Source organism: Delphinus delphis, chromosome 14 (assembly GCF_949987515.2).
Source record: "Delphinus delphis chromosome 14, mDelDel1.2, whole genome shotgun sequence".
NCBI lineage: Eukaryota > Metazoa > Chordata > Mammalia > Artiodactyla > Delphinidae > Delphinus > Delphinus delphis.
The window spans coordinates 72,150,833-72,164,231 of NC_082696.1; the positions used below are offsets into that span (position 1 = coordinate 72,150,833).

General features: G+C 45.5%; 1 protein-coding gene across 1 annotated transcript; it reads right to left on the reverse strand.

Annotated features, from left to right (window-relative positions):
* Window positions 1-7,853: 7,853 nt before the first annotated feature.
* Window positions 7,854-8,899, reverse strand: LOC132437372 (GTP-binding nuclear protein Ran-like). Its single transcript, XM_060030627.1, has one exon. The coding sequence runs from the start codon at window positions 8,862-8,864 to the stop codon at window positions 8,214-8,216; it is 651 nt and encodes a 216-aa protein (XP_059886610.1). The 5' UTR covers window positions 8,865-8,899; the 3' UTR covers window positions 7,854-8,213.
* Window positions 8,900-13,399: the final 4,500 nt, after the last annotated feature.

A 13,399-nucleotide genomic window follows, 5' to 3' on the forward strand; every position in this document is an offset into this window, starting at 1 on the left:
CAGTAGACTGAGGGAGCTCTTGTGTGTGTGTGTGTGTGTGTGTGTGTGTGTGTGTGTGTGTGTGTGTGTGTGTGTGTGTGTGTGGCTTAAGAAGCTAGATGATGAGAGAGGGGATGACATTGAGGATTGATGACAATTACGAAGGGGATGAAAGAGGATCTGTCTTCGGACGTGAATAAGACTGTCAAAGAGTGTGTTGGGCAGAGTCAAGGCCTAAGATCATATCAGACAATGGCACTAATTTGCGTGGCTATATAATCTTTTCTACGTTGTCTTGGCTGGATAGGAAGGAAGTGCAGGTAGAGGGATGGATACACTGTGGATCAGGGAAGAGTCACGGCCTGGAGGACATAAGGAGTGACTGAAGCAGGAGGGAGGGGAATAGGAGGATAAGAAGCTGTGGTCAAAGAATGGGCTGTTGGGGTCTGAGAATTCAACAGTGAGAGTAGATACAGGCTGACCATGTGTAGCCTGTGAAAAAGGCCTGTGTGTGGAGCATAGAGAACAGGGGAAGTGGTACGAGATCATGATGGAGAGGTAGGCCTGAGCCAGATGTGGTAGGGCCTCCATACAAAGAGTTGAGGTTTTCATCTAAATAGGCTGAGAAGCCATTAAAGGGATTTAAAAATGGCAATGAGGGGCTTCCCTGGTGGCGCAGTGGTTGAGAGTCCGCCTGCCGATGCAGGGGACACGGCTTCGTGCCCCGGTCCGGGAGGATCCCACATGCCGCGGAGCGGCTGGGCCCGTGAGCCATGGCCGCTGAGCCTGCGCGTCCCGAGCCTGTGCTCCGCAACGGGAGAGGCCACAACAGTGAGAGGCCCGCGTACCGCAAAAAAAAAAAAAAAAAAAAAAAAAGGCAATGACATGGAAGAGCCTTTAGAAAGGCAATGATCTGATACTTTGGAAAGACCACTTCTGGAGGTTGTGTCGAGAATGGATAATAGGAGGGCAAGAAAGAAATCAGGACAGCAGTTGGCTGGTGACTGCAGTAGTTGAGGCAAGAGGTAGGGACGACCTGAATCTAGAAGGTGACAGTGGAGGGAGAGAGAGAAATAAGTAGCTTCAATATATAATTGGGACATAGGACCAATAGGACTCGTAGGTGGAATAGATTACGGGGTAAGGAAGAGCAAGAAGACAAAGAAAATCCCTAAATTTTGGTCTTTTGCAAAGTGATAGTGGTTCCATTTACTGACAAGGGAATATTGGAGAAAAAAGTGGATTTCTTGAGGGGAGATGGGGGAAGCAGAGAGTCGAGAGTGCTAGTTTGATTATATCACAAGGAGATGTCACACATATAGTTGGATATTTGAGTCTGGAGCACAGAGAAGAGATCAGAGACAAAGCATAATTTTGGAAACTGTATGTGGGTACCTCCCCACTACTCTTTCTTTCCCATCACCACTGTGTGGCACCTGTATTATTTGGAGGGAATTGACTCCTCACCTGGAATCTGATATGGATCTCGATTGTTTTATCTCAATCAAGATAATCCTTCCTCTCCCACATCATCATTATTGACTGAGGTAACTCAGATCGAAGCCTCCCTGCACATGGCATTACCCTATCCAAAGGAATTGCATCAGAAGTACGTATGTGAAAAATTTGGGCCAGTGGGACACATGGAAGCTCATTTCTGGGATCTCCTAAGCAAGAATGTTTCCTGTCCTTCGGAGAGCCCAGAGAAAGCGACCAGAAATCAACCTTCTCTCTCATTTTGGACGGCACGATTTGTGGATGTAAAATCTGGAACTGCTGCAGCCATTTTGTCAACATGACGGACATCAGCTTGAGGAGGAAGCTAATAACATGGGAGGTGGGATAGAGACTTGGAAAGAAAGTGGTCCCCTGATGATACTGTTGAAGCCCTGAAGACTATCTCGCTTCTGAACTTTTCAGTTATGGGAACCAATAACTGGCCCCCCTCCCCACTTTAGTATTTAAGACAGAGTTTGATTTTTGGTTATTTGCAGTATGAGTCCTAACCGATGACTCCTAAGCCACTAGCACATAAATCATATTTCATCCCAGGGAGAAAATGTTGAGAAGTGAGATTGAATCCCGAGGCATCCCAACCTTAGAGACTGGGCCAAGGAAGAGGAACATAAAAGAGAGAAAAGGAACAGGCAGAAACATAGAAGGCGACGCAGGAAAGTGAGGAGTCACGGGGCGGGGGGGGGGGGAATGTGTTTGAAGAATGAGGGAGGAGTCCCCTCTTTGAGAGCTCCTGGGAGTTCAGGTAACATGAGGGCAGGTACATGACCTTGGAAATGGCAACATGCAGCTTGCTAGTGACCCTGTGAAGTGCAGTCAGAAGAGGGGAGGAGGGAAGCTGGTAGAGTAGAAGGCAGGGGAGAAGGGGTTCGGGAGTGAAGACAGTGGGTGGACACACATTTCAAGAACTTTTGCTGCAAAGACAGGAAGAGCAGCGAGTCAGGAACAGCCAAGGCTGTGGGGCTGGGAGAGTTTGTTTTCATAGCTTTCATCATTTTTTTTTTTTTTTTTTTTTTTTTTTTGCGGTACGCGGGCCTCTCACTGCCACGGCGTCTCCCGTTGCGGAGCATAGGCTCCGGACGCGCAGGCTCAGCGGCCATGGCTCACGGGCCCAGCCGCTCCGCGGCATGTGGGATCTTCCCAGACCGGGGCACGAACCAATGTCCCCTGCATTGGCGGGCGGACTCTCAACCACTGCGCCACCAGGGACGCCCCATCATTTGTTTTTTTGAGAATGGAACAGTCGAGCGTTCCATATGCTGAGGGAACGATCCAGAGGAGAATAGTAAATAAAGGATGCAGAAAAGAAGAGCAAGTGCAGAGGCGCTCCTAGTAAAGGTGAGAGGGATGGTACCCGAGGACAAGAGGAGACGCTTAGTAAGAGCACAAACACCTCGTCCTTCGTCAAAGGAGAGAACAAAGAACGTGACTGGGCAAAAGAAGGCTTGTGGATTTGTGCTAAGAAGTTGGAGAAGCGTCTGTTCTGTTTTCTCAGTTGAGTGTGAGTGAACATCACCTGCCAAGATGTAGGAAAAGCGTGTGATCAAATGTGGTCATGGCTTCCCGGCAGGACAGAACTTTTCTTTGTTAGGCTTCTGGAAAATGACCTTTTACATTCCTGAAGTTGTAAAACTCTTCCAAGTGACTTTCTTGTCTATTAAATTCTAAAAGGGATGCCTTACATTTTTTGAAAGTTTTGCTACATGTAAATGGGACAGGAGGGGGTGATGGAGGGGGTGTTTCTTTTACCGCCAGTTTAAGGTTTAGGCAACTGGATTCAGATTCTCTTAAAGCTGGTTTTTGTTAAAGGGAAATTTAAAACTTTCCACCTGAAATATTTATAAGCCCGTGACATGTTATTTTCTCTCCAACAGAGAGTTCCTGTTTGCTACAGTTAAGTTAGCTCACATCTGTGGTCTTCATTGACAAGAGTCCTGGCCTTTTCCTCTTTCTTTAGATTTCCTCTAGTTTTCTGGTACTATGAAAAGTTGGAAAAATAATTTATAACACTTAAAAATCAAAGCTATAACTAAAATATATATTATTCATAGCCTAGAAGAAAATAAAGTATCATATTCCACTTCTCTGGACAGTTTTATAATAAGTGTCAAGTTGAGAAACTGCTTGATGTTTCAAGATGAGTAGTTATGACTTCTAGTTATAAGTAGGGGGCTCTTATTACATTGTAATTATAGGTTTTAGCTAACAAGATAATTTAAGTTAATTAGACTATTATAAAGACCATGTAGAGGAGGAAAGTGTGGGTTATTGTTTTGTGAACACTGCTGGATTTGTCCTCATTTTGGGCAGTACGAAATAACTTATTTTGCACAAAACCACTTAAGAGACTTAAAATACAACTTCGTGTGTAACCTCTCTAGCTGTGCAATGCTAAAGAGCGAGCCCATCATATCCACCTGGGGTACTGGCTTCAAATCCTGATGACACGGAGCTGAGAACAAGGACTAATTTCATTCAAAGTCAAATCCAGTCTATGAACCAAAGTGCCTTGGGGGCAGAGATGAAAATACAAGCCTTACTCAGAATGTTGTTCAAAACACATGGCCCAGGAGAGGGTAAACCCACACATCTATAAAACACACTCAGTGGGACAGTTCTAGGCTTTTCTGAAAGGTCGTCAATTAAAACCACCTTAAAGATGCTTTGTTAGAACAGAAGATTTCAATCACGGTCTTTCTAGCTACCAGTGTATAACTATTTGGACTTAAAATAAGTTTTAACTTAAGATATGTAACTGCATATGGTATATGTCTGTGTGGTGCGTGTGTATAAAACGTTCCTTTAGTGAAGGGACTTGAGTGAATGGTGGGGGCGGTGCCAGGTGAGAGAGTCCGATAGCTGTGATCACATTTTAAAGCTGATCTTCAAAGACGTTCTCCTATTGTACTGAATAGCTCAGCACCTCAGGTCATGAGTTTAAAGGTATTTCCTACAGCAGCGGAGCTCACGGAGTTATCCTTACTCTGGAAATGTCAGATACGGATTCACTGGGATGAAATTGTTAATGGGATTATCAGTAGAAATTTGATGTGCTTTCAGGTTGCAGCCAGGAGAGCGAAGTTTGGCTAAACTGACTAATTACTGATCCCAATCAGTAATGACCATGCTTATGGTTTTCATTTTCTCTTAATAGGGGCAAGTTCTCTGTGTCCCCTGCCCAGTTCAAAAATAGAAGAGGTGAGAACAAGAAGGAAAAAAAGAAAGTAAAGCCCCAATCATCATTTTTTTTTTTAATTTTATTTTTGGCTGAGTTGGGTCTTCATTGCTGCGCGCAGGCTTTTCTCTAGTTCCGGCGAGTCGGGGCTACTCTTCATTGTGGTGCACAGGCTTCTCATTGCGGTGGCTTCTCTTGCTGTGGAGCACGGGCTCTAGGCACGCAGGTTTCAGTAGTTGTGGTACACGGGCTCAGTAGTTGCGGCTCGCGGGCTCTAGCACTCAGGCTCAGTAGCTGAGGTGCACAGGCTTAGTTGCTCTGCGGCATGTGGGATCGTCCTGGACCAGGGCTTGAACACGTGTCCCCTGCATTGGCAGGTGGATTCTTAACCACTGCGCCACCAGGGAAGCCCAAGTCCCAATCATTAACCTTGGATTTGTGCCTTTTCTCTTGAATCCTCTTCCTTATCTTGGTAAGAGAATGTCATGCTCTCTCAGTGGGATTTTGAAGCCTTTCACCAGCTTTGTTACTGGCTCAGATATAGCCCAGAGTCAGGTAGTTATTTAGACACAACTGTCTGCTTTTCATCAAGTCATCCAGACCTATCTTCAGTGACACATTGGCAGGGCCAAGGGGACCTGCACACAGCCCTGTCAGGGAAGATGAGCCGGGAGCCATGAAGAAAGCAGGGCCTCAGGTGGCCCACGCCAACTTCCCACTCATGGAGCTCCATGCCATTCATAGCTTAAAGCAAACCAAACAAACCCTGTTCCCTTTCGAGAGGAGTGGGCAGGTTTCAATTTTCTCTTGGATATGGCCAACAATCAGAATTTTTAGGCAGGAGATAATGGAAGATTGAATGTTTTTCTTCTTTTAAAAAATATCTAGGAGTATTAAGCTAGAGCAGTGAAAGTTCAGACAATTATACCATTTTCTTTTGTTTACTGTTTTTCTCAAATTGAAAGAAAAACAAACTACAAGCAAAACAGATTTGGGATGAAAGCCAAGATTTGTCTGTGGTTCGATTCTGCACTGCCCTGTGGTTCTGATTCCTTTCTCTGTCACAGGGAATATGCAGTGGCCCAAGCCCAGAGTGACTTTCAAGTTCTGCATCCCTAATGTGGGGTTTTTAAAAGTGTGTTCCACTGAGAAACAGTATTGCTAAATGCTCCCTGTAGGAGGAGTACACCTCTTCTTATATCAGACTTGGCCATGTAACTTGCTTCAGCCAACGAAATGTGTGTTGTTTCCAGCAAAACCTTAAGACCATCACAAGGTTCTACCATTTTCCTTTTATCTCTTCCATGAGACCAGCAATGGCTCAAATGGGAGTTGCCCTTTCAGCCTTGATCCAAGAGTTAAGAAGATGCTGAATAGAGCTACAGCCACCTAGCAGCTGTCTTGTAAAGTGAAAGAGAAATAGAGCACTGTTGTTATAAACCACTGAAATTTTGTTACTGCAGCATTACCCAGCTCATCCTCACCAACACGTTGTCAGGACAAAGGGGGCTCTTTGTATCAAATGATTTTTTAAATGCTACATATGCTATCCCACTTAAAACATAATAATGTAGACTGGCATTTTAAAAGATGTCCAAAAATCTTGCAGGAAAGAAACTGGTTTACTACTGTAATCTAGCATTTTCCCAGTAATCTTGAGTAAAGAATTTTTTTTACATAATACTTAATAACTTTTCACCAAACACACTTTTTAAAAAAGCTGCCCTAATGCATTTTTGTCTGTTACCTGAAACAGAGGTTGATTCATGAAGCTGGTGGCTCTTGTGAACTTCTGCAAACTAGTCATTACTGGCTTCATTCCTTTGTTTGTTCATTCATTCATTCATGAAAAAATATATCAGGTACTAGAGTTAGTGTTGGAGATGCTAAGGTCTCCCACTGCTATCTCGTGGGTGTGCAAGAAATATCACTGTCATTAATTTCTATAAGTGAACTTCACTTCTGACTGGGTATCTAAGCACATGTACCAGGTTGTTTTATTTTATTTTATTTTATTTTTTGCGGTACGTGGGCCTCTCACTGTTGTGGCCTCTCCCGTTGCGGAGCACAGGCTCTGGACGCGCAGGCTCAGCGGCCATGGCTCACGGGCCCAGCCACTCTGCGGCACGTGGGATCTTCCCAGACCGGGGCACGAACCCGTGTCCCCTGCATCGGCAGGCGGACTCTCAACCACTGCACCACCAGGGAAGTCCATGTACCAGGTTTTGAGAGTATGATTACTGCTGGTCACATGTCCACTGTCCAGTTCCACATGGTGGCTTCGGGACTGGGGATGTGACACCGTCCTATGAGTTTCAGGCCAAGCCTAGGGCGTGGGAGCATCTTTGCAGGGGTCTCCACAATCCTGCGTTGCTGGGCACATCACCCAGCCCTTCCCTCCACGGCCTTAATGCTGCTGCCAAGAAGCAGGGTTCAGTTCCTTGCCCCGGGACTACAGGAGGCAGAATTCTATGACAGCCTCCAAGATTCCTGGTCCCAGGGGTACACACACCTTTCCTGAGTTATACAACGAACAATAATCTCGGTACTGCTGTGTAGGGAGTTTGCAGATGTGACTGAAGTGCCGAATCTGTTGACCTTAAATTAAAGAGAACAGTCACGTGAGCCTCACCTAATTACACAAGTCCTTTAAGAGCAGAGCATTCTTCCTGCTGGTTGTAGGAGAGGAAGCCAAGGATTCAAAGCATGGGAAGGATTCAACACGCCATTGCTGGCTTGATGACAGAATGGAGGGCAGCCCTGACTGTCAGCCAGCAAGGAAGCATGGGCCTCAGCCCCATAAGTGCCAAGAAACTGAGTTCTTCCAGCCCGAGTGAGCTTGGAAGCGCATTTCTCCCAGCCTGGCTGACACCCTGATTTCAGCCTTGTGATACTCTGAGCAGAGACCCAGCCCTATCGCACTGGACCTATGGAACCAGGATTGTAGACTCTAGGACCAGCTGGGTCTATAGAACTGCGATCAGTGTTTCAAGCTGCCAGGTATGTGGGGATGTGTGATGCAGCAACAGAAAACCAGCACATGCACCCCAGGCCCTGTCTTCTCTCTTCCTCTCCTCTGGCCTGGGGTCTCTGTTTCCAGTTTGGAGGGGAAATCAGAGAGCATGAGGGAAGCCTGGGCAACCTTACTTCTTCAAGACATTCTCTCTCTTTTTTTTTTTTTTTTTTTAGATATTTGAAATACAACTTTATTCTGATTCTAAACGAAAAGGAATGGGAATGACAGTAAGATTCCACCACTGAATATTGTGATGTGACTGTAGCAGTCTTATATTTGAAACTCAAGGAGGAAAGAACTGTGTTCCAAAACACCTAAATATGCAGGTCCAAAAAAATGAAGGTTTGTTTGTTTTTTTTAACTGCCACATTCACTCCAAAGCCCATTCATCTCCTTCAGCATCCCAAACATTAAGCACATGTTCTGCTTAGCTATGTAATAAAGTGGCAAACATGCTGCACCACTGACATCACAGGACAGTTGCCTATAAAACTAGACTTCTGACGCTGGGCTCCAGCTTCACTTTTCTCACAGGTCATCATGTTCATCCGGGAGGGCAGTTGTCTGAGCAACCTCTAGATCGTGCTCGTACTGCGCTGCCAACACTGGGTCCATGACCCCCTCTGCTGGGGCGAGAGCAGGCATGGCGACGAACTCCGAGTTAGGGTCTCCGATCGGTTTTCTAGCAAGCCAGAGGAAGGGCTTTTCAAAATTGTAGTTACTTTTGGCAGAGATGTCATAGTACTGAAGATTCTTCTTTTGGTGGAAGACAATCGACTTTGCCTTAACCTTTCTGTCCTTAATATCCACTTTGTTGCCACACAACACGATGGGGATGTTCTCACACACTCGTACCAGATCTCTATGCCAGTTAGGCACGTTCTTGTAAGTAACCCTCGATGTTACATCAGACATTATGATGGTACACTGAGCTTGGATGTAATAGCCATCTCTCAGTCCACCAAATTTCTCCTGGCCAGCTGTATCCCATACGTTGAACTTAACGGGTCCCCTGTTGGTATGCAACACAAGGGGATGGACCTCAACGCCCAAGGTGGCTACATACTTCTTCTCAAATTCACCAGTCAGATGGCGTTTCACAAATGTAGTTTTCCCAGTACCGCCGTCACCAACCAATACGAGCTTGAACTGCACTTGGGGCTCTCCTTGCGCAGCCATCGCGATGCTGCTTCCAGAAGCGTCTCCGCGCCCGTCTGACTCAAGACATTCTCTTTACAACCTCTTCCTCTCACTTCTTTCAAAGCCCGGATGTGGGTTTCTGTTTTTTGATAGGTATCTCACTTCCTTTTTAAAATTTTTATTGGCGTATAGATGAGTTACAATGTTGTGTTAGTTTCAGGTGTACAGCAAAGCAGTTATACATATACATATATCCACTTTTTAAATTTTTTTTTAGAATCTTTTCCCATATAGGCCATTACAGAGTATTGAGTTCCCTGTGCTATACAGCAGGTTCTTATTAGTTATCTATTTTATATATAGTAGTGTGTATATGTCAATCCCAGTCTCCCAATTTATCCCTCCCCCCACCCCGATCCCCTGGTAACCATAAGTTTGTTTTCTACATCTGGATGTGTTTTCTTAAAGAGACTTCTAGAAAGCAAAATCCAGGGAGCCCTGCAAGCTGCATTTCCCCTTCTCCATCCTCCAGACACACTCAGAGCTACCACCTGTTAGCCCGAGACAATAAGATCTGAGCCTGCTGGAAGTGAGGAAAGAGAAGTGAGGAAAGAGAACACACAAGGAGGCGAAAATACTCCACGGACTAGTATCTTCACATACTGTTCCTTCCCAAAGCTTCGCCTCATGGCCCTGCGGATCTAGATGTGACAGAGGCAAGTTTTCCAGCAGGAACACCAGAGGCAGCATGTGACCAAGAGACAGCCCGCCCCGGCCCTCGCCTTGTTACACTCCCCAAGTGGTGCAGGATGAAATGCCAGATCAGCCTGTGGGAAACAGAAAGGAAAGCTGTGTCCCAGGCTCTGGCCGGTGGGCAGGGCACCTACACGGAGCATTGCCCTGAGGGTGGCAGCATTTGGCAATGAAGGATGTTTAGACGGTGGAAATCCTAGACTCCCAGGCAAAGGGAGAACCCATCTGGTGACATCTCCTGGTATCAGGCTCTGGTGGACCAAATCTCGACTGGTAATTTCGTAAGTGCACATGTTTCTCTGGGGTCCAAAGAGGGGCTGACTGCAGCCCCTGGAATGTGGGCTGTGAGGGTGAAACTTCTGAGAATCACAGGACAAGCAGCCTTCGTATTTCTTTCCCCAGGGCAGCCTCTAGAGAGAAGAGGCAAATAGAACGAGCAGTTCCCAGCTCTTCAGGGCCCGTTTTCTGCCAGACAGTGTGCCATGCATCTTCTGTGCATTATATAGTTTAGCCCTCATAACAAACCTGCAAGGTCAATAAATCCCCATTTTAAAGCCCAGGCAGTTGAGCCGCAAGAGGTTAAGATAAGCTGTCCAATTCACACACTCCCTAAGCGGTAGAGTCAGGGTCAATCAGAAAAGAAAGCTCAGGCAGCAGAGTTGTCAGGGGTCAGCCCAGCAGATCCTGGCCACCATTGCTCTGGTCCTGCACTCTCTAGAACAGGTTTCCTTCACATAGGGATCCCCAAAATATCTGTAGGCTGGTGGTGGAAAGGAAAGTCCCATGGCTCAGAGGCGGCATGCATGCGCATATGGGTGAATCTGTTTAGATTAGTTGGCAAAGAGTCCAAATGAAGTGAGGAATTGGGATTACTTTGATCTTGGTGGCTGCAGGATAACCTAGACTCATACCCTTGGTTCGCCAAAGGTGGTTATGCTTGTTTGCACTCACTATGGCTGCCTGACAGGCTCCCACTCTAGCTCTCCACTGTTTTAGGTCTCTTTAACACACGCATAGGAAGAATTACTCATTTCCTCCTTTTGGTCCAATAGGTTAGATTCCAACTGCTTCTAATATACCCCATTGTGTTCAAGTGTGTTGTCACCGAACATTCCACCCAACCACCATTAGCATTTATTCTTGTTTCTTCAAGACCAAAGTAAGTCTAGCACATAGTGGGTCTTTGGTATTTGAGAGGAGAAAGAGAGAAACCTTTGCACTGTCCTGGCCACAGAGATATAAGGGTTTGGTTCTAGAATGTGTTCTTACAAATCAACCAAGGCCTAGCCAGCTCCAAAAGCAGAAGCATCTCTGACCTGCCCCCTAGTGCTTGCACTGAAGGATAAATGTTGACACTGTGTTGAGATCAGATGTCCCATGGGACAGAAGGTCAAGGATACAGTCATGTGAGCTGGGTCTGAGGCAGTCCCTGGGGGGTGGGGGAGGCCCAGGTGAGTTGTGGATCTGCACTGCAGATAAGTAAGGTGCATTTAAAGGGGCCTCCACCAGTGAAGATGACAACAGAAAATCTCCATTGCTGCTCTTCTCCTTGGGCTTCCAAAGGAACGCCCGATGAAACCATTACCAGGAAAATTACCTCCCTTAAAACCTCTGCTCCTATCTGGCTCGACGTCCCTTCCCAATCTGGTTCTTTACACAACCCCCCACCTAAACCCTCTTCCTGCCCCACCAGACTCAGTGGTGACTGTTCCTACAGAATCCCAGTTGATGATCTCACTGGGGCATGGCTCTGTACTTCTCAAATCTGGAGGCGCTCACATCCTCCATTTCCCCCTTGGGCCTTGCACCCCCACACCAGCCTTTGCTGGGACTGCTTTGCCACATGCTGTGAGGAGACCTCCTGTGGCTCACTGGCGCCAGATTGGAGCTAGGAGATGGGGGAAGATCTTGCCACTGAACCGGGGAAAGCGAGAGTGCTGTGGTTCTGGTAGACCTATTTGAGACTTGCGATGTGCTCTCTCAGAAGCAGTGCCCATTAGGCTCTAGAATGCTGTTAGCACAGCACTCTTTTTGCTATGTGATGAGTGCTGCTGGCTGTGGTGGGCTGACCTAACATTTCCTATGGGAAAATGCATTCTGAGTTCCCAAGGATGTCTTAGAAATGAACTTTTGAATCTACAACGTGTTTCTCAAATTTCTCCCAAGGAGCTTATGATTTTTCTCTGTCATGATGCTGAGCTAGTTCTGGTTTCGTGTTCAGTATAAACCAACATCCAATGCCCAACCTCAGGCTCTTGGAAGTGAGTGATGCCGGGAAGAGAAAAAGTTTCCCTGAAAACACCTTCCCAGAAAGCAACACAGAAGCTGGACTCTTCCTTTGGAACAAAAACTCAGAACATTCTGACCTTGGATTGGATTCCTATTTTGAACACTCAGGAGGAGGGAAGTGAGATAAGGAATTGTGGGGCAGCCCAATTGCAGTGGCTATGAACCAAGTCCCAGGTTCCAGTAACGTTACTTTACTTCCTCCTCTGACATCTGCCCTTTCATTTCATGTCCTTGTCAAGATGATATTATGAGAACATGTGTCTAATATGATCTTAGGAACAATGATTTTGAAAATATCTCTTTATTGAAGCCTTGTCCTTGACACTTCCTGGTTGGATCTAAGTTACATGTTCTCTTCTGAATGAAAGAGATGTGATCACCAGTTTCCTTAAATGGACTCAACCCTGGCAAACTTGGCTTAAGATGTTGGGTAAGTTCTGAGGAAGGATTAGACTCAGTTCATAATTTCAGACAACGTGCTCCACACTCTTCTCCACATCACCACCTTGAAATGTTACTAAATGAGCAGCAAAAAAAATCCCTGTCTTTCCTTTCTGGCTCCATGGTTTCCTTCTGCTTGCTGACTTTGCAGGCAGCCTGAGCAATTCCACTGTTTGTCTGAGCCTCTTGAAGTAAACTGGCTGTCTGCTTAGCACTCTGAACTTTAGAAGGACAGGGTTTTTGAAATTCAAGGGAGCACAAGAAGGACTGTACTATTAATTTATTAATGTGCCAGTGTTGCTGTCAGAATGGCCAACATTAAAAAGTCTACAAATAAGAAATGCTGGAGAGGCTGTGGAGAGAAGGGAACCCTCCTACACTGCTGGTGGGAATGGAAACTGGTGCAGCCACATGGAGAATAGTATGGAAGTTCCTCAAAAAACTAAAAATAGAGTTACCATACAATCCAGCAATCCCACTCCTGGGCATATATCTGGACAAAACTATAATTCGAAAAGATACATGCACCCCTATGTTCACAGCACTATTTAAAATAGCCAAGACATGGAAACAACCTAAATGTCCATCAACATAGAAATGGATAAAGAAGATGTGATATATATAATATATATTATACACACACACACACACACACACACACACACACACACACACAAAATGGAATATTACTCAGCCATAAAAAAGAATGAAATAATGCCATTTGCAGCAACATGGATGGACCTAGAGATTATCACACTAAGTGAAGTAAGTCAGAAAGAGAAAGACAAGTACCATATGATACCACTTATATGTGGAATCTAAAATATGACATAAATGAACTTATTTACAAAGCAGAAACAGACTCACAGACATAGAGAACAGACTTGTGATTGTCAAGGGGGAGGGGGATGGGGGAGGGAAGACTGGAAGTTTGGGATTAACAGATGCAAACTATTACATACAAGGTGGATAAACAACAAGGTCCTACTGTATAGCACAAGGAACTATACTCAATATCCTGTGATAAACCATAATGGAAAAGAATATAAAAAAAAGAATGTATATATACATATGTATAACTGAATCACTTT